The following is a 20,747-nucleotide window of genomic DNA, read 5'->3' as shown; positions in this document are numbered from 1 at the left end:
AACATTAGCCAAACCGGTCCAGCCGTTCTCGACTTTTAGCGAGACTAACGAACAGCAATTCATTTTTATTTAAACTAGAGGTCCCGCAGTAGTCGAAATTGGACTATAATTAATTGGAATTTGGACACTATTATGATTGTATTTTATACTTCTATAATCACAAATTTCGCCAAGACTACTTTATAAAAAATATTAACAAAGACAAACAATATTTAATCTATTCTCAATTTGACAACAGACGCCAAGAACAAAAGTTTGACAATAAATAGTATGCATGCGTGTGTGCGTCAAATACATGGTATGTAGTGTGTGTAATGTTTTCTTTATTAATTTAATGTATCTTTTATGCATTATTTAAAAAAAATATTAGTATTGTGCACTTCTCTATATTCTCTATAAGTGTGGAAAATTTCATACTCCTCCGTCCGCGCAAATTTCGTAAAAAGGGATACAAAGTTTTTGCTTCACGTATTAATATATAGATAGATAGAAGATAGATTACATAAAAAAGCTTTTTCTTTACATGTATATATTTAAACGTATATAGTATGTATGTGAGTCTCTGGTACCCATAGCACAGAGAATCCTAATTTAGGACCAGATGACCGTGCTTGATTTGTTCACAGTCATTTATATTTACAGTAGAAATATGACAACGGCACAATGACCCTTTTTTTAACGCTGGCGAATGCATTTACTCATACCCAATCGAGCGGGGTAAGCGGACGGGGTTACGTCGGACTCCAGCGCCTCCAGAGAGGAAGAGGGGAAGAGGAGGACCGAGGTTGTCCACCTCCCCCAATTCCTCACAGGAGACTACGTCTTTACTGGTGGTAGAACCTCTTGTGAGTCCCCACAGGTAGGTACCACCACCCGGCCTATTTCTGCCGTGAAGCAGTAATGCGTTTCGGTTTGAAGGGCGGGGCAGCCGTTGTAACTATACTGAGACCTTAGAACTCATATCTCAAGGTGGGTGGCGCATTTACGTTGTAGATGTCTATGGGCTCCAGTAACCGCTTAACACCAGGTAGGCTGTGGGCTCGTCCACCGATCTAAGCAATAAAATATAAATAATAAATAATAATAAAAGAGCGCCCCGCAGAACCGACTAAGCCCCATCGAGCTCCACCACGCCGGCTAGATGAAACCTACCATACCGCATAGTGCGCGCCAAAAGTCCGCCTTCGGTGGTACCCGTCCTGATGTTACAATAGGACTTCATCCCCGGGAAAACCCCGAAGGATGTCGGACCACAGTGGACACAATGACCCTACTAACGACAAATTCAAATTGTGGGCACTGTTACGCTGCTGTCCAATCTCTGGTGGGACATATACATATGGGCAATGTTGTGGACCGACAACACAGCCAGCCAATGTTTCGGTCTTTAAAGGCCCTAATTTGGAAAATAATCAAATAAATAAAAATATAGTAAAGTGCTAACCCTATCTATATTAGACATATCTCAGCTTAGGGAGAGAAAATTACAAACAAGCACGTCTTGAATAAAACATTGTATTGTTATATTACGTATACATGCATAACATATTTTTTTTATCTGACAACATATTGAAATTCGATAAAAAAAATTGTTTGACTTCTTGGCGGGAACGCGAGGAGTGAAGTTTTGTGATTTGTTTTGTCTATACAGTATTTCTTCAGGTTTAAATGTGTAATAACGGTGGTTTATTAACTGTTTAGTATATCTGTGAAAGTGCACAAATGTGGGAAAATGAAACAAAGCCATTGAACGTTATAACTTCTCGGGATCCTCCAAAAAGTCCACTGAAAAAATCTCAGTAAATGACCACCATTTTACTGAGATTATATTTCATCCCATATCATCTCATCTCATTTCATCCCAATTTATTAATGTCTCAAATTAATCATCTCCATTTCATTTCACTCCATATTATCATTTTTCAAAAAAGTAACAATATAAATTAAAATAAGACATGACCTAAAGGTCTTAGTTACCAGGTCATAAAATCCCACAAAAAAAAAATTGTAATGTGTAATCTAAAAGTGTCTGTCTACACACAAACAATTTTCTTATTAAATTTTGCGAGACGTCATTAACTAGAAGTGAGAAAAAAGCTCCGAAGTCTGTATAACAACAACACTAATTTTATCGGAATTGAATCTACACGACCGACGACACAGTTTATTTATATTCAGTAAGTTAAAACCTTTTTAAATATATCGATATATGAGTCGACTATTATTAAAGGCGGCAATGTGACTTTTGGACAATTATTGGTAAATCAGAAAAACGAATTATTGACTTTGTATTCCATTGGCAGTCACAAAACTCTTCTGAACGACATCTTAGATTTTTCTTCTTAGGTTTCTTAGGTTTTGAACCGTATTCTTTGAAGGAGACGATTATATTCAAATCAATCTGTATTGACATATCAATAACATTTTTTTGTCCAAATGCACAGATTGCCACCTTTGATAATAGACGACTCATATATCCCTGTATATGTATGTCTTATCTAAGGCACATTCGTTGCCTGAATTAGGAAGAATGAAGACGTCTTAGAACTGTTATGGTTTCGTGCTACACAATCTCTTTGAACGATCACCCACCAAACACCCACTGTGTCAAAGAAATAATGAAGATATGGACATATTCTGCGACATTTTTTTTTATTGCCGTACAGGCAGACGAGCATACGGCCCACCTGATGGTGAGTGGTTACCGTCGCTCATGGACGTCAGCAATGCCAGGGGCAGAGCCAAGCCGCTGCCTACCGCTTAATACTCTCCACAAGCCTCGTTTGAAGAAGGACATGTCATAGCGCTCACATATATACATTACGACATATACATTATGTTCTTTTCGGCTTTGATATCAAATCGCATTAAACCTTGTATATACATACCTAATTTCGTGTATCATATCTAAAAGATATTTACACTGTGTCACTCAAAAGCGAAACTTGAAAGATAATTTCAGTCGGAAACGGACGGACATGTTTGTCGGATCGCGGCTTCGATAACAACCGGAAGTAATGGATATTGCGGTAACGCATTAATGTGGATTCCAAAAGCGTTCACGAACTTTAAAAGCTAGTTTTGTGGATTCAGTGCTTTGGAGTCACTCGCGCGGAAGCAAAATGATATGTTTCGGTAGTAAGAATATGCATGTGTACATATTTTAATTATTACCGATATCGTTGCGTAGATGACTGACGAAGCTTTTTTTATTTATTTATTGCTTAGGTGGGTGGACGAGCTCACGGCCCACCTAGTGTTAAGTGGTTACCGACAGAGCACATAGACATCTACAACGTAAATACCGCCACCCACCTTGAGATATAAGTTCTAAGGTCTCAGTATAGTTACAACGGCTGCCCCACCCTTCAAACCGAAACGCATTACTGCTTCACGGCAGAAATAGGCAGGGCCTACCTACCCGTGCGAACTCACAAGAGGTCCTACCACCAGTTAAGTGTTTTAAGTGTTAATACAGTGTTTATTTGTGCTTAGATAGAATTTTTATTTATCCCGAACCCAACGCGTAGCAATATACAAACTTTTTTGACTCCTTGGCGATCGAGACTCGAAATAATTCCCCTTAAAATGTCTTAGTAATGTCTAGAGATCATTATTGGGTTCGTTCCCTAATACAAAATGGTAGACATACAACGACTTTTACCGAGCGCTAAGACATGTACTTCTTCAAACGAGGCTTCCAGAGGACTCAGCAGTGGGTAGAAGCTTAGCTGTGTCCCTGGTATTACTGAAGTCCACGAGTAACAGCAACCACTCACCATCAGCTGGGCCGTCTGCAGGGCCACCGTAAGCGAGCATGCAAAGCTTGCACCGCACACGGTGTGTCTCTGTGTCTATAGGATAGTTCTTTTTAGCCATTGTAGCACCCGTGTGCAATTATTACCTTAGGGTCCTCTAGTAAGTGCGCTCATCAAAATTTAATAATTACAAATTTAATAGGTTCTTTGAAAGGGCCTCCTACCAACGCCGTGTTTGAGAGCAACGCAAACCCAAAACCATAGATAAAGGTGCCTCTGATATTAGATTTCGGCGTTAAAAATTTTAGGCCTATAGTCGATGTCATTGCTCCACCTTGTCTGATTGATTCCACCTGATTTTCCACGCTGATTTTTAGCGCATTTTTACTGACTAATCAGCCAACAAATTTTTACATTAAATGTTGTTGCTGATTTTAAAATCATTTTCAGATTTGGAGTTCAGCAGTACAGCTCAAAATCGGCCGACGACCCTGGAAAAGTCGCAGAGAGAATGAATAATAAAAGAGGTTTAATATTGAGACTTTGAGACCCATATGAGATTCTTCAAATATCCCCTACTCAAGACCTCAAGTTCAAGAACCTCGACAGCTGCGAAAAGCTCTGCACAAATTTAATCAGCCGCAAAAACGCGATCAACAAACTGATTTACATTCTTCAATGAATCAAACGAAGTGCATATAATACAAAATATTAAAAACATTCTGGCTTCGTTCCAATCGTCTCCATTGTAGTGCGCTTTTTGGCAAGAGGTTTGCATTCGTAACGAAAAGCCACACTGTTTTATATTCCAGAATGTTCTATCTTCACGCTCGCTGATTTGTTATCGTACGGGGCAGACCGTTTCGTGTTTCGTATAAATCTGATACACAACTATTTGTAAGGTATTTCAAGATTTAAACGGCTGCTAAGCTTGAGCCGGGGTTGCGTATGCGACCTTTTTGTGCCTTGAAGCGTGTATGCTAGTGATAAAGCCAGTGCATTTGAGACTTCAGTTTTATAGGTCAAAACGTGTTACTTGCGGTGCCAGTGGCTCCCTATACGCTCTTTTATTGGGGACATTTGAAAAACACAACACAACCAACAAAGAATATATGTAGTATTAGTAAGAACGGAACAAATTAAAAGAGTTGAGGGAGTCCGTATAGAGTCCCTTCTTTATTTCGCCGTAAAGTGCTTTATGTAATTGACACCACAGTTGAAACAATAGAAATTTTTGGAGTTTACTCCTTTAGAATCGATTTACATATATAGGCCCGGGGTATGAAAATTATGGGGACCAAAATCGTACTAGCATGTCACACGAAATGCGTTATGCGCCTGATTGGCTCCTGATTGCGTGATGCGTGCGCGCGCCAATCAAAATCGTACTAGCATGTCACACGAAATGCGTTATGCGCCTGATTGGCTCCTGATTGCGTGATGCGTGCGCGCGCCAATCAGGAGCCAACGCGCGGCCGCGTTATCGCAGGTGACGCCGGGCTGCTGCGCCGGCAGTCCGCCACAAAGCCTCGTACTGATCGCGCGTTTCTCTCATTATTGTATTTTCATATATTTGTTAGTCGTTTGTTTTGTGTCTCGTTAATTTGTTAATAATCTGTAGTGTATCGTGTTGTCGTAATATAGAACTATTTCTCGTATTGTTTCGTTTAATTTTTTATATCCAGTAAACTCCAGTCGTGCGTCGGAGCGGACACACACACTTTTTTTATTGTTGAAGCGGCATAAACAATTTTAAGTTATTATATTAAATTAGTTATTAAACACATTATATTTTATTTTTCGTTTTTAATTTTCGGCGGTAAAAAGGTCCCGTGTCACAGACTATATTCTTTTTACCATCTCTCGTGCGTTCCGGCTTACGCATCATAACAAGGTGCGTTCTTAAACGCCACAGAGTGTTGAACGATGCTTGGAAGAGAAAAGAGATTAATAGAGAAAAACAAGATGGCGAAGAGAATTGAATGAGAAAAGTGTAAAAAAGATATGAGTTACTTTTTAATTATGTTAACTAGAGGATTTTGGAAGAGAACAATAAAAGTGCAAAAGCCGGGTAGTTTTATTTTATGCGCCACGATACCAATCTTTATATATATATTTCTTCTGTGCGTGTGTTTGTCACTGTACTCCTCCTAAACGGCTGGACCGATTTGAATGTTTTTTTTTGCGTTTGATTGGCACCCTGGATGGTTTAGATTCACAAATCAGCCCGGCAGATGGCGCTGCAGTCGGTATCTAGGTTATTTATCTTTTCTAGAAATAATTTATGTGGCAAAACAACGTTTGCCGGTTTTTTTTTTTTTTTATCCCTACCTATGCTGATAGCCTTGAGAGGCTATTTCAGCTTCACCCTAACGTTAGTAGGTGAGCTCGCGGGGCTCAACCGGAGAGTTGCTAACACTGACCCTAGCAAGAGCAGTGCTTCGCAGAATCTACCACCGGATCGGAAACGCGACCCACTGAGAAGATCCGGCGAGAAACTCAGTGGGCTGTGTCTATGGGTTAGTTCGCTCGTCGAGCCCTTCGTCGCAAGCGACGGGTTCGACGAGGACGGTGACCGGTGCTTGTGGTGCCTAAAAGCACCGTTAATGGATCAGGAGGATCCGTAATGACGTGCTTTGGGCGACGTCGACGGTTTACCATTCGGTCTACTGGGTCGGGTATGTAATTTCCAGCGGCTACGATGAGAGGGTTCTCATGTCGTGCCGCCTTCTCAAAATGGCGCAGCGATGCCGACTGTAGATACTTACTAAAAGAGTCGAGCTCCAGGTCGTCGTGGAGATCCACATTCCTAAGGAACCAAGGCGCTCCGACGGCTATCCTGCAGAATCGTGATTGAATAACCTGAAGGGATTTCAAGTGGGTGCGGGCTGCGTGAGCGAACACTACGCTTGCATACGTCATGACGGGGCGTATACAAGTTTTGTAGAGAGTTACCTTATTACGGAGGGACAGTTTGCTTCGACTACAAAGCATTGGATAGAGTCGTCCTAGAATAAACGCGGCGCGGTCGCGTACCGTTTTTATATGGGGACGGAATGTCATCCCTCTGTCGAGGGTGACGCCTAGATATTTGACCTTCGAGACCCACGGAATGGGCTGGCCAAAGAAAGTGATGGGACTAACGGCGGAGGTGTTTGCGCGCCTACTACGGAGTGGGATGCTCGAAGTGATGTTCGGAGGGCGACCCCTTTTGAAGAGCACCGCTGCGCTTTTCGTGGGGTTAATGTCTATTCGCCACTTCCGGAACCACTGTCCCATGGTGGCTACTGCGAGCTGGAGTCGCCGATGAAGCAGCGACATCTTCCTACACGAGTAGTAGATAGCCGTGTCATCGGCGAAGAGCGCTAGATGGGTCTCCGGAGACCGGGGTATATCATTGATATACAAACTAAATAATAACGGGGAGAGCGCGGAGCCTTGCGGGACTCCGGCGGTCAGTTGACGGGGACGAGAACGAGTTCCCTCTACTCGATATCGAAACGAACGGTTCGACAAGAAGTCTCGTATGATGAGCACGAGTCTGTCTGGCACTCCCATGTTGTACAGTTTATAAATTAAACCGTTGTGCCAGACTTTGTCGAACGCCTTCGCGATGTCGAAGAAGAGGGCGCCGGTCGGGATTTGTTTACGCCTATTTAGTCCTATCAGAATGTGCTCCGTGAGGCGGTGCACTTGTTGAACGCACGAGTGTTTTGAGCGGAATCCGAACTGTTCGTCTATGAGAATTTTGTTCGCGGTAACAAAATCCCAGAGGCGTTTTCTAAGGAGACGTTCGTAAATTTTTCCTATCGTCGAGAGGAGACTAATCGGACGGTAACTAGAAGTTTCGTTTCTCGGTTTGCCCGGCTTATGTATACCGATAACGTCCGCTTCTTTCCACACCGCGGGAAAGATGCAGTGCGTCATAGCGGTATTTAAAATTGTAGCCAACATTGCTATCAGTTGGACTGGCAAAAATTTTAGCGCGCGGTTGTGGATGCCGTCGGAGCCTGGTGCCTTCCTAGGTTGGAGGTTGTGGATCGCGTCTCTAACTTCGTCAGCGGTAATGGCGGGTAACGCGTCCGAGGGCGGCAGGGAAGCTCTGCGCTCGACCTCCCTGTCGACTAACTCGGTGTGTTCGGGGTCCGCGTGTTGAGTGCTGGTGGTGCACTGCTCTTGCAGTGCATCGGCCAGCAGCTCTGCCTTGTCATCGTCATCGAATGCCGGTGGTTGGCCTGAAGGGCGTAAGAGGGGAGGCATAGTAGCGGTAGTTTCGGATTTGAGAGTCCTAGCTAGTCGCCAGTATGCTTGGTGGGAGGGCGCGAGTTGTTCTAAATAACTATGCCAATTATCGTTACGCGCGTCGCTTAAGCGGGAGTGGACTTCGCGTTGTAGACGACGCATCTGAATCCGGTTTGAATGCGTGGGAAGACGATCGTAGGCCCGGATTGCCGCGTTCCTAACTCTTAAGAGATTCCTAAGATCGGGGGACAGTCTGATGCGGTGGAAGCTGTCCTCCACATCGACTTCTTTAGAAGATCTAATGATCGCGGAAGAGATGTGATCGGTAATGATGTTTATGGATTCGACGGTGTCCTCGGGGGATGGATTCGAATCCGGGCCGTAAGGGAGGATTGGCGGAGCGGCGTCGGCTAGGCACGTGCCCAGCTTATTCCAATCCACCATGGTCCTCGTAACAGTGACTGGGTTGTGAGGGCGACCGAGCTGCATAACGACAGGTCGGTGGTCTGAGTCGAGCTCTGACATTGCTTCGATGGAACGTAAGCGCAGAGTTACGTTCCTAAGCAATGCCAGGTCTATAGTGCTCGGACGGAGCGCGATGTTATACGGATAACATGTTGGAGTTGGGGGACCGACTATTTCAAAGGTGAGGTCGTCTATAAACGCGTCGAGACGCCTACCGTTGACGTTTGTACGATGGCAGTTCCACCTAGTGTGGTGGCAATTTAGATCGCCTGCCAGGATGACAGAGTCTCCCATGCCGAACAGTGACTCGATGTCACTGCTCAGGAGGGGCTTGTCCGGGGGGAGATAAACGGATGCGATGACGATCGGCTGGTGTCCCGTCAGCGAGATACGGCACACTGACGCCTCGATATGTGAGAGCGAGGGAGTATCGAGAGGGACAACGTGCAGGGCCCGCCTATAGTAAATGGCAGTCCCGCCTTTGGAGGCGGTGAGTCTGTCATTCCTAACCATGACGTAATTCGCGACTTTCGGGTCACGACGCGAGGGCTTCAGACAGGTTTCCTGCACTAATAGAATATCTACAAGATTGTCGCGGAGGAATTCAAAAATTTGATCGCGTTGCCGCGCGAGTCCGTTAGCATTATAGAATGCTAACGTAAGGGAATACGGTTTTTCTCTACCTTTTTGCGCCATTGGTTACCGGTAAAGATTTTTATAACGTGCGGGACACGGACTCGTAGACGTCCATATGATCGAAAGCGGCCGCGAGCCGCTGTTCGGGGGTTACCGACCTACGTATCGCGTCTGCGAACGATCGCAGACGGTCGAAGTTGACCGCGGTAACGAAGTCGCGCACGAGCGCGAAGTCGTTGACGGCAGAGGGTTGCGGGGGACGGAACGCGGGCGCGGGGCGAGGTGCGAGCAGGGGCTGGGGCGCGGGGCGTGTCACGAGCGGGGGCGGGGGTGCGGTTTCCGTTCCCGCCTTCGTATACGGCAGCGGTTTTTTCCACGCCGACACCGTGGGAACTGCAGCCGGCACGAAGGCGGGTTTCGGCACTGAAGGCGCCGAAGTCTTTGGGCCGACTTGATGAAATTTAGTAAGGTAATAGATGGTTACCTAAAAACGGATATAAGATCAAAATGATCACGTCATAGTACTTAGGGGGTAGGAAGTAGGCAGAAAACTGAATTGAGTTAGTGATTTTTTTATGGTTTTTGGAGGAAGTTTTGCTCTATCATGCCTAAACGGCTGAACGGATTTTGATGAAATTTAGTTAGGTGATAGATAGTAACCTAGAAAAGGATATGGGCTATTAATATTCATGCTATCGTACTTAAGGCGTAGGCAGTAGGCAGAAAACTAATTAAGTTAGTGATTTTTAATAGTTTGGTTTAAAAGTTTACCTCATTCACGCCTTAACGTCTGAACGGATTTTTATAAGACTTGGTTAATATAAAGAATCCAAATATCATGGGGGGGATGGTGGTACTTTTAGCGGGCGATTTTAGACAGACTTTGCCGGTTATCACTAAAGGCACCCCTGCAGATGAAATAAATGCGTGTTTAAAAGCGTCAACGTTATGGGTGCACGTAAAAACGTTTAGTCTGTCTACAAATATGAGAGTGCAACTACACAATGATGTACAATCTGGACAATATGCTGCTGCTCTTCTTAAAATTGGAGAAGATCGTATGGCAAAGGATGGTAATGGCATGATTACATTGGATCGTGAATTCTGCAATGTTGTGCATAATCCAGATGATCTAAATAACTTCGTCTATAGCGAACTGCTAACTAATATGAGGAATAGAGACTGGTTATGTGAAAGAGCAATTTTAGCGCTGACGAATGAAATGGTGGGACAGATAAACGAGCAAATTATGTCACGCGTGGAAGGTGATATTGTTGAGTTTCTCTCTGTAGACACTGTAATGGATACTGAACAAGTAACATCATACCCTGTAGAATTTCTTAATTCTTTAGAACTGTCGGGAGTACCTTCACACAAACTGAGGCTGAAAGTAGGCGTTCCTGTCCTTTTAATGCGGAATTTAGATGCACCAAGACTGTGTAATGGCACACGGTTGCAAGTGACACACCTCGGTCGCAATATTGGAAAAGCAATCATTATGACTGGAATGGCAAAAGGAGAGAACGTTTTAATCCCCCGTATACCCATAATTCCGACAGATTTGCCATTCCAGTTTAAGAGATTACAGTTTCCGCTGAAAATCGCATTCGCTATGACGATAAATAAAGCTCAGGGGCAAACATTAAAAGTAGCCGGCATTAATTTAGAAAAGAGTTGTTTTTCTCACGGACAATTATACGTGGCTTGCTCACGTGTTTCAAGTCCACAGAATCTCCATGTGTTGGCCAGAGAGGGAAAAACAAAGAATATAGTTTACAAAAATGTACTACAGTAATAAGGCCTCTTATTTTTAGCTTCCTACATTATTATACTACTTACATTAAGTTAGTACTTCCTACGCAGACGATGTTACGGATGTCACACTGTCTAACATCGGGGGTTGGCAGGTAGGTAGTTAGTAGTATTTTAAACCGATTTACATTATTTACTTTTTATATTTACTAAGGAAACATTCGGAGCTATCCATTATGTAGCTTAGGTTGCTTTTGAACAAATTTTGATGTGAAGTTGAGGACTGGAACACGATAGTGGGACATTGTTGCAGGGGGACTTATAGCCGGGAGAAAACAAAAAAACTTATGCGGACGAAGTCGCGGGTAAAAGCTAGTTATCTATATATTAATACGTGAAGGAAAAACTTTGTATCCCTTTTTACGAAAATTGCGCGGACGGAGGAGTATCAAATTTTCCACACTTATAAAATATATAGAGAAGAAGTGCACAATGCTAAAAATTTTTTAAAATAATGCATAAAATATACATTAAATCAATAAAGAAAACATTACACACACTATTATGTATTTGACACACACACGCATGCATACTATTTATTCTCAAACTTTTCTTTACAGTCTGTCAGTTATAGTCTGTCAAATTGAGAATAGATTAAATACTATTTTCTCTTTATTAATATTTGTCTAAAGTATAGTCTTGACGAAATCTGTGATTAAAGAAGTATAATAGTCCTTAACAATAGAATGATAATAGTGAACAAACTTACAATTTCAATTAATTATAGTCGAATTTCGACTACTGCTGGACCACTAAAATTAATTAATTGATTAAATTTCTGGAAAATTCCTTGATGCCTTGATACGTTAACGATGAGGTTACATCGCCGTATTTTGGGGTCACCGAATTATTATTCAAAACCCGTTAGGGTCAAGAAGATACGTGTGATGACTTCATTCACAATGACTGATATTAAGTTTAGATGAACGTTACGAAATGACTTTTTGTGGTGCCAAATAAATACTAATTGAAATTGAATTGTGGTCCCTCAGTAGTCCAATACCACTGATAATTATGTGAAATCATAAGTTTGAACATTATTATGGTTCTATTGTCAAAGACTTGTGGCGTTTAAGAACGCACCTTTATATGATGCGTAAGCCGGAACGCACGAAAGGTGGGAAAAAGGAATAAAGTCTGTGACACGTGACCTTTTTACCGCCAAATATATAAAACGTAAAAATAATTTATAATGTTTTAAATAACTAATTTAATGTAATTACTTAGAATTGTTTATGCCGCTACAACAATAAAATTTATATTGTTCCAACTGTGGTGTTAATTACATAAAACACGACCAGGCGAAATAAAGAAGGGACTCTATATGAACTCCCTCAGACTATTGTTATACTTTTATAATCACAGATTTCGCCAAGACTACACTATAAACAAATCATTTAATCTATTCTCAATTTGACCACAGACTTTAAACAATAACAAAAGTTTGACAATAAATAAAGCGAATTTATTTAAATATATGTGTGTGTTGGGTTAAATACATGGTGGTATGTATAATTAAAAAAATATTAACATTCGGCCCTCCTTCTCCATATTTTCTATAAGTGTGGGAAATTCCATACTCCTCCGTCTGCGCAATTTTCGTAAAAATGGGTACAATTTTTTTGCTTCACGTATATATTTATAGATAATTATGAATTGACATATTACAGAAAAGGGCAGACTTGTTATTATTTGTCGCCGCATTGGTAAGAACCTCTGAGCTTTACATTGGTTTGTTTTACGAAATGTGTGTAAAGTCGGATCTTCAACGTGGTTCTATGATCTGCATATTCCATCATCATAGACAATAAAAACAACATAGTGCTTGTTAAACAGCATTAACAAAACAAATAATGGACATTTTGGCGGGAACACGAAGACCGAAGTTATGTTAATTGTTTTATGTTAATTTAGTGTTTCTTTAGGTTTAAACATGTACTAAAAGTGGTTCATTGACCGATACGCATCTGCGAAAGTGTATAAATGTAGAAAATTGAAATAAAGGCGCTGGATATAGATAGGTTTTTCGAAACACTTCACTAAAAAAGTCCATGTAAATAACCACAATTTTACTGAAACCTTATTTCGTCCCATCTAATTTCATTTGATTAATTTCAAATTAATCGAATTCATCTTCCTTCCATTTACTTTTATGTCATTTTTCATATGACAAATTATATATTTATGTTTTTGTGAAGATGTTTGTAAACTCGAGACTGGTGAGAAAGGCGTCCCAATTGCCATTCTTAAAAAAAGAAGAATAAAATAAAAAAATGTAAAAATAATATAACAATAATAGTAATAAATAACCAATTAAACCAACCATTATTTAATGAATGAAACTAAACAAATATTAATTAACCTAATGATCGAAATACTACAACGCCTAATCTTGACTTAATGTTGTCATTAAATGAAAAGACTAATTCATTGTTTTAAATTAGTGCAACAAACACTAGCAAACCAAAAATAGGAAAGAAAGTGAAGGGATAACAAAATGTCCTAACGTCTGTAACAAAAAAAACCATGACCGGTCCCACGGTGACCTCTTAACATAGTGCCTTCACGTACAATTCGTAATGTTTACTAAACATTTGGTAATGAACGCGCGTTAATAAATTCCGATACGCGCAATTTCGTTAACGTAGTACATAAATGTTTCCGTAGGTACAATGCATTTCGCGGGCGGCAGCAGGGCAGACGATGATGATAGCGTGGTCGACCAAACAGAGGCCTTTTTTTTTCCCTACCTAAGCTGGTAGCCTAGAGATGCTATTCCAGCGGAACCTTAACTATTAGGTGAGCTCACGGGGCTCAAACCTGACGGCGGGTTCCACGAGGTGACCGGTGCTTGAAGTACCTAGAAGCACCGTTAGTGGATCGGGAGGATCCGAGACGACGTGTCAAAGAGGCCAAGAAAGGTGGTTGACTATAGGAGGTATTTTTAAGTTAAACTGTAAACTAATTAGTTGTTTTGTTTGTTAGTATTTCGAAATACTGAGGGAGGAGTTCAGTGTTTGTTATGTACTTACGTATACTGCGGCCCAGCGCCGCCTCTACGCTCACGACAGTAATAAATCAGCGTATTACGTACGGTCGTTTCATTGCTCCTAAGTTCCGATATAACACCCTGACATTGCTTTAATAATAGTACATGAGTGACGAAAGTACAACGAAAATACAATTCAGTTAGAAGAATGTTTTTAAAATTGAATCGTTATCTGAAATAAATCCTGACCGTTACGCTCCGTTATATTTGTTGTATAACTGAATAATATTCGCACTGTGTCTGCCAACATCAACAAGTCAAGGTCACACCGCCGCGCTGCGTCGCGCGCCATTTTTCTTTTGGAATACAAAGCACTCGGCTGACTACAGTGCTTTTTCTTTTATAAGTATACAGTGCAAAAGTGTTTTAATTAGTGTAGGATTGGTAAGAACGGAACGTATGAAAAGGGTGTGGAACGAAGCGCTAAGATGTGAGTGACAGAAAACCACTGAAGTAGGAAACTTATGGAAATGAAACGTCAACCAAAAATTCGTGCCACTGTGACGTCATCTGGCCACAAAACATGGCGGTTTTAGTGCTGTACAAAAGATTTCAATGTTATCAGGTTTTATCGATAAACGTTCTTGGCTCATTTTATTTTAAATATGGTTGAGTATTCTTTATTTGTAGAATTTATACTTTAATGGGAAGTAAGTAGGTATATTGTTATGTGCAAATATGATATGATTTAGATGGGTGAAATTTAAGACAAGTTCGTCCTTCGAATTTCCCAAGTAAATGATATGATGATTTTTAAAAGTTGCTACACTGATTTTATAAAGTTGTTGTTTGTCGCAAAACTTATAGATATGGCGTAGTACAGTGCCATCTGCCCATTTCTAGCATGCTGAATGTTATCGTATTTTGAGTACGTGTTTTTCTTAGACTATTACAATCTATTTTAATTGTTTTGCTGACTCTAAAGTCCGTAACACACTACCGCAGCCCACCCCAAGGAAGGTGCGCCGCACCATTTGAATCACTTTCACTTGAGAGTGATTCAAATTTTAAACTTATCAAGGGACCGCGTGATAAAAAAAAAACACCTACAGAACATTTATTCGTTAATAAAATTACAAACGTCATTCCTTGTGACTTCCTCTCTAAAATCACTTAATTATTAAATATTTAACGAGTTGACAATAGTGTTATAAAACTATTTTATTTAAATAGTTCCGACGACTTTCTTGAGATCCTATAAAATATGTTTTAATTATTATTTTTGTATGTTTTAAGCATGATAAAATAAGAAATTTTATATAAGCAATCATATTAAATCGATATCAAAGTCAATAAATAATGTACAACCCAAAACAGACGGCCGAACTGACGTGACAATGACATTTGGCGCGCTAAACATGGCGGATTTTCGGCCTCATTAGACGGAGACGGAGACATTTACGTATATTCATGTTTCATTTTATGTACGCACTGAAATACTGTTATATTGTTTTCCTGCGAGTTAAAGTGCTGAGTAAGAACGAGATAGAATATGTTTATGTATGTGCCTTCAAAATGGGTGCTATTTATATAAGCAATTGTACGTATAGAACAATATGTCGTGTCCCTACTATATAGGTCTATGCAGAAAACGGAAAGAAAGGAAAAAGAGAATGACAGACAAAAAGGCAGACAGCGGAGACGGTTAAAAAATGAGCAAAGGGTACATAATAAAAGTGTTAATTATTTTTTTATTATTATTATAACAGAAGATTTTGGAACAGTGGAAGTTATATTTTATGCACTACAATCCCTATTCTACATTAGTATCGATCTATGTGAGTGGGTGAGCTCGCAACCCATTTTGCGTTAAGTTAGCAGAGGATTCGCGAATAAGCTGCCCCCCCTATCTTAACCAAACTGCAGAAACCATCGCGCCCCTGGTAATCCTTCTAACAAAAAACCACAGCCCATAAATACCTCTAGAACTATTTCCGCTCATGCTAATCCCACTATTCAAAGCGGAGTTACTAATTCTCGGTAGAAGCTGATGGTTTCAGAGTGGGAGACACGGAAATCGATCTTATAGTGACTGGGATTACCGGTACAACATCAAACGAATCATGTGGGACGCATCAGACTCATAATCAAGATGAATTTAAAATGCATTCAGTAAATAATAACGCGTTGGCGACAACAGCTTATATTGTCGGTCTGTGTATCTGTGTAGGAAGTTATAGATAAAACGATAATAAGGCCAATGACCTTGGAGAATACGTGTGTAGCTGTGTAGCTATCACGAATGAGTGACGATGAAGGAATAAAATCGTATAATAATAATCAGAATTAATGGTAAAACGTATTGCGAGTCGGCGCGGGTAGATTCGTATTTACTTCTGAACAGATCTGTGGGACTTTTTGGCGGGAACGCAAAAAGTGAAGTTGTGTGATTTGTTTAATTTTGGCGATTTAGTGTTTCTTCAGGTTTAAATGTGTAATAGCGGTGGTTTATTAATTAACTGTTTAGTATCTGTGAAAGTGCACAAATGTAGGAAAATGAAACAAAGCCGCTGAAAATAACTTCTCGGGATCCTCCAAAAAGTCAACTGAAAAAATTACAGTAAATAACCACCATTTGACTGAGGTTATATTTCATCCCATATCATCTCATCTCATTTCATTTCATTTCATTTCACCCTAGTTGATTAATGTCTCAAATTAATCATCTTCATTTCATTTCACCCCATTTTATCATTTTTCATAAAAGTAAGAATATAAATTAAAATAAGACATCACTTAAAGGTCTTAGTTACCAGGTCATAAAATCCCCTAAAAAAACAGATCTGTGTTGCCATTTGAAGGATGGGAGAACCGTAATTATTATTGCGTTTTCGTTATTAGCAGCAGGCCCGGCTAACATTTAAAACCTAATTAAATAATTAGGACGCATTCTGAAATTCCTACAATACACAATCGAAATAAAAGACAAAAATATGTACTAATCCAATATATTTATTATGAACTTGTGAAAACCGGCACCGCCAGGAGTGGCGCTAAATGAAAAACATATTTGTTGAAACACCCAATTTCGTAACACAAACAAGTCCGCTGAGTTTGGTTCGTCATTTTTCACAGACTGACGCTTTTTTTTTAGAATCTGTGGTACTTTGACATTTAATAAGTCACGTGACATCTAATCGAAAATAAATATTGTTCACGCATTAGGGCTCGGGATAATACTCCGGTGAATATTTTTTTATGTATCCAGAGCCCCAGTGCGTAACAATATACTTAAACATATATATTTTTACATAATTAAAAATAGGTGAAATTATAAGCACCTTGTTCTAGAATCAAAATCGTATAATACTTACATACAGAATTTAAAAAAGGCGACCTCAAAGTCAAACATGCCACGACAAATTCCGTAAAAATTAAACAGACTAATAGTGGAAGGTTAGGCTGGAATTGATTCGTAAATTTCTATGAACTAGAGGACCCGCAGTAGTCGAAATTCGACTATAATTAATTGGAATTGTAAGTTTGTACACTATTATGATTGTATTTTATACTTCTATAATCACAAATTTCGCCAAGACTACACTATAAAAAATATTAACAAAGACAAACAATATTTAATCTATTCTCAATTTGACAACAGACGTTAAGAACAAAAGTTTGACAATAAATAGTATGCATACGTGTATGCGTCAAATACATGGTATGTAGTGTGTGTAATGTTTTCTTTATTGCTTTAATGTATATTTTATGCATTATTTAAAAAAAAAAAGCATTGTGCACTTCCTCTCTATATTCTCTATAAGTGTGGAAAATTTCATACTCCTCCGTCCGCACAATTTTCGTAAAAAGGGATACAAAGTTTTTGCTTCACGTATTAATATATAGATTCTATGACATAATGCCACCTCAGACGCACCATACCTAAGTACATACAATGTACTACACACACTATAGACGCGAATTACTTAGTCCAATAAAAAAATTTAACAAAACCGAATTAAAACTAATATACTTTAGCGGTAGGTATATAATAATATCATTTTCGTCATCACGAGCGAAAACATAAAAGTAATTTTAGCTATATCTACACCTTGTAGAAACCAAAGAAAATAGATACAAGCTTTGAAATATAGTGTAAATTATTTATAATACCAAACTAAAATTGACTAATCAAAACTAAAATTAAATAATCGCATTAGTTTTCGGAGGTTATTTTGGTTCAGTCAATCGTTTTAATTTGTAGGAAGCCAGTACTGTTACGAGGAATAGAAACCATAGATTTATATTGTCTCCTCTTACCTCTACTTATTTTGCATCGCCCGTAGTTGGGTCTTAAATAATACAGTATCTCATTACCTTTGTCATAATATATTATATTGTTGTTCGAATCAAAAACAGCTTTGAATGGCGCGCCGCTGTCAAAAGCGCCAACCTCAAAAAGCCTATTGATTCTATGGCTAAATCTGTATAAACCACGATTCAAAATATCTATGAAATATCCATTATTATATTTATCTACTAACAACGAGTACATGTTATTCGATACGACATTAATCTGTTTCGATTTACCTTCATATCGATAAAGTTTCGTATCGCTAACAAAAAATATATCGTTACGGTTATCGATTATGAAATCATCGAGTTTGTACTTTGTTAGGTTAGTGATGCTCACAGACTTCTTGTCTTGATATGTATACAAACCGTTCATCATGAAAACGGTGTAATAAATCATGTTTCTAAACTGCATATGCCATATGGTTTTATCAAATAACCCATATTCGGTAGTCAAATTCTTACGTGGATCGTATTTAAATATGCCTTGTGTGCCACCGATGTAAACATTTCTATTTAAATCGACTGCACGTGCGAAAGAAAAATCGATTCCGGGTATCGATTTTAATCGGACATCGTCCAAGTCGTAGGCAACTGTGTGATCGATAGAATACAGATCTTTGTAATGAAAATAGAGTATGTTATCCACAGTGTCGATTGCTAATTGGCCGGATAATCGATGATTCTCCAAGATCACTTCCCTTCCGTAGCAGAAACCTTCGAGACACGTGTCGCAAACCTTCCTTCCGCACACCAGCGATAAGAGAGCGAGTACCAATGGAACTATTCTCATTATACCTGCAAACATATTTTAGCTAGATTACCAAACCAACCTTCAATTTCGACGCTCAAAGGGGACTGCTGATTAATAGCCTTTGCAGCAGGCACTTGGAGGGAAAAAAAACAAATGTAATGATATAAAATGTACGTAATGATAGTTATGTGTTAGATTTTTTAAGTTACTAACATAGATTATAAGTAATTCTTACTAACAAAATGTTATGGTTTTAAAAAAAAACTGAAATTAAAGTTGAAATAAATAAATAAATAAAACTTCATTCGTTTGAGATCAGTTCTCGTCTATTTTCAATTCCTTAACACAATTTTTGATATTATAAATTCGTTGATGAAAAACCTTATTCAAGAACAAAATACGCCAATTAAAATTAAAATTTGAGATGAATTGCAGTGGAGACGCTTTCCAGCCCGAGCATAGCTATAATAGCCCCACGCCAGCGGTTAGGTAGGGGCAAAAACAGACCTACTTGGAATAAAAAAAAAAATTTTCAAAATTGACCCACTTAAAACCAAGAAACCAAACCAAAGAAAACGGGGAACGTATAATAAAAAAATACATATAGTAGAACTTCCTTCGTTAAAAATCGGTTAAAAAATTTAGGACTTCCGAAACCACTGTCCCATCGTGATGGTTGCGGTCTGGAGTCGCCGATGCAACAACGACTTCTTCCTACACGAGTAGTAGATAGCTGTGTCATCGGCGAAGAGCGCTAGATGGGTCTCCGGAGACCGGGGTATATCGTTGATAAACAATGTTGGTTATTTGTTAGTTTTTTTTGGTATACGGACCCCATTCACAGGTAAAGGCCTTCTCCAGTTTCTTCCCTTCTGCCTGTCGCGCAGATATAAATGATATAATTCAGATTTCGACCATTAGGACATTAGTCAGAGTTAGTTTAGAGTTAGATTAGTGAGACCTAAACTGGTGGTAGGACCTATGGGAGTCCGCACGGGTAGGTACCACCACCCCGCCTGTTTCTGCCGTGAAGCAGTAATACGTTTCGGTTTGAAGGGTGGGGCAGCCGTTGTAACTATACTTAAGATCTTAGAACTTATATCTCAAGGTGGGTGGCGCATTTATGTTGTAGATGTCTATTGGCTCCAGTAACTACTTAACACCAGGTGGGCTGTGAGCTCGTCCACCCATCTAAGCAATAAATAAAAAATTGCGTAAATAATTGAAACTTTCAGTTTGTGTCTCAAGTTGGATTATGTCACTTACATTGTCATGTCCACGGACTTCGATAACCGCTTAACATCAACCAAGCCGTGAGCTCGTACAGCCTTCTAAGCAACAAAGAAAACTACGACTAACAAGCTATCTAAATTGACACTGAATTCCAAATTACCTTAAATTTCCAGTTCCTTATTAAAAAGCTAACAAAAACTTTTAACATTAACACGGTTGTAATCAAAATCACTGCCACTAACACATACAAAAGAAAAACAAACTCTATAAATAATTAAAAATAATGTCTTCCTTATTTTACTCCCAAATAAATTAATGTAAATTCATTAAAAAATGTAAACACAAAACACGTCTATGACCGCGTTCTAATATGTAAAATGTAACTGTAATAATTTAACATAGAATTTTCTCGCGTTATCAATATGACCGCTTTGATTGGTAAATCTCATTATCAGGGTCACATAGCAAAAATAATAACATACGATAACAATAAATAACAAGCCGC

General features: G+C 39.5%; 2 protein-coding genes across 2 annotated transcripts; one reads left to right on the top strand and one right to left on the bottom strand.

The window, feature by feature from the left end:
* The first annotated feature begins 9,963 nt into the window (after positions 1–9,963).
* On the top strand, positions 9,964–11,220 carry LOC119630447 (ATP-dependent DNA helicase pif1-like). Its single transcript, XM_038019942.2, has one exon. It carries the CDS (start codon positions 10,087–10,089, stop codon positions 10,894–10,896), a length of 810 nt encoding a protein of 269 aa, XP_037875870.1. The 5' UTR covers positions 9,964–10,086; the 3' UTR covers positions 10,897–11,220.
* A 5,674-nt stretch (positions 11,221–16,894) lies between these two features.
* Positions 16,895–20,667, bottom strand: LOC110384794 (ommochrome-binding protein). Its single transcript, XM_021346365.3, has 2 exons — positions 20,403–20,667; positions 16,895–19,053 (listed from the first exon to the last, which is right to left on the bottom strand). The coding sequence occupies exon 2, from the start codon at positions 19,046–19,048 to the stop codon at positions 18,143–18,145; it is 906 nt and encodes a 301-aa protein (XP_021202040.1). The 5' UTR covers positions 19,049–19,053; positions 20,403–20,667; the 3' UTR covers positions 16,895–18,142.
* Positions 20,668–20,747: the final 80 nt, after the last annotated feature.

This window comes from Bombyx mori, chromosome 24 (assembly GCF_030269925.1).
Source record: "Bombyx mori chromosome 24, ASM3026992v2".
Classification (NCBI taxonomy): Eukaryota; Metazoa; Arthropoda; class Insecta; order Lepidoptera; family Bombycidae; genus Bombyx; species Bombyx mori.
Note: the sequence above shows the minus strand (reverse complement) of the source record. Positions and strands in the feature narration are given on the sequence as shown.

Coding starts and splice junctions, on each gene's coding strand:
- LOC119630447 (XM_038019942.2), top strand. CDS start 10,087: ATGAGAGTGCAACTACACAATGATGTACAATCTGGACAATATGCTGCT.
- LOC110384794 (XM_021346365.3), bottom strand. CDS start 19,048: ATGAGAATAGTTCCATTGGTACTCGCTCTCTTATCGCTGGTGTGCGGA.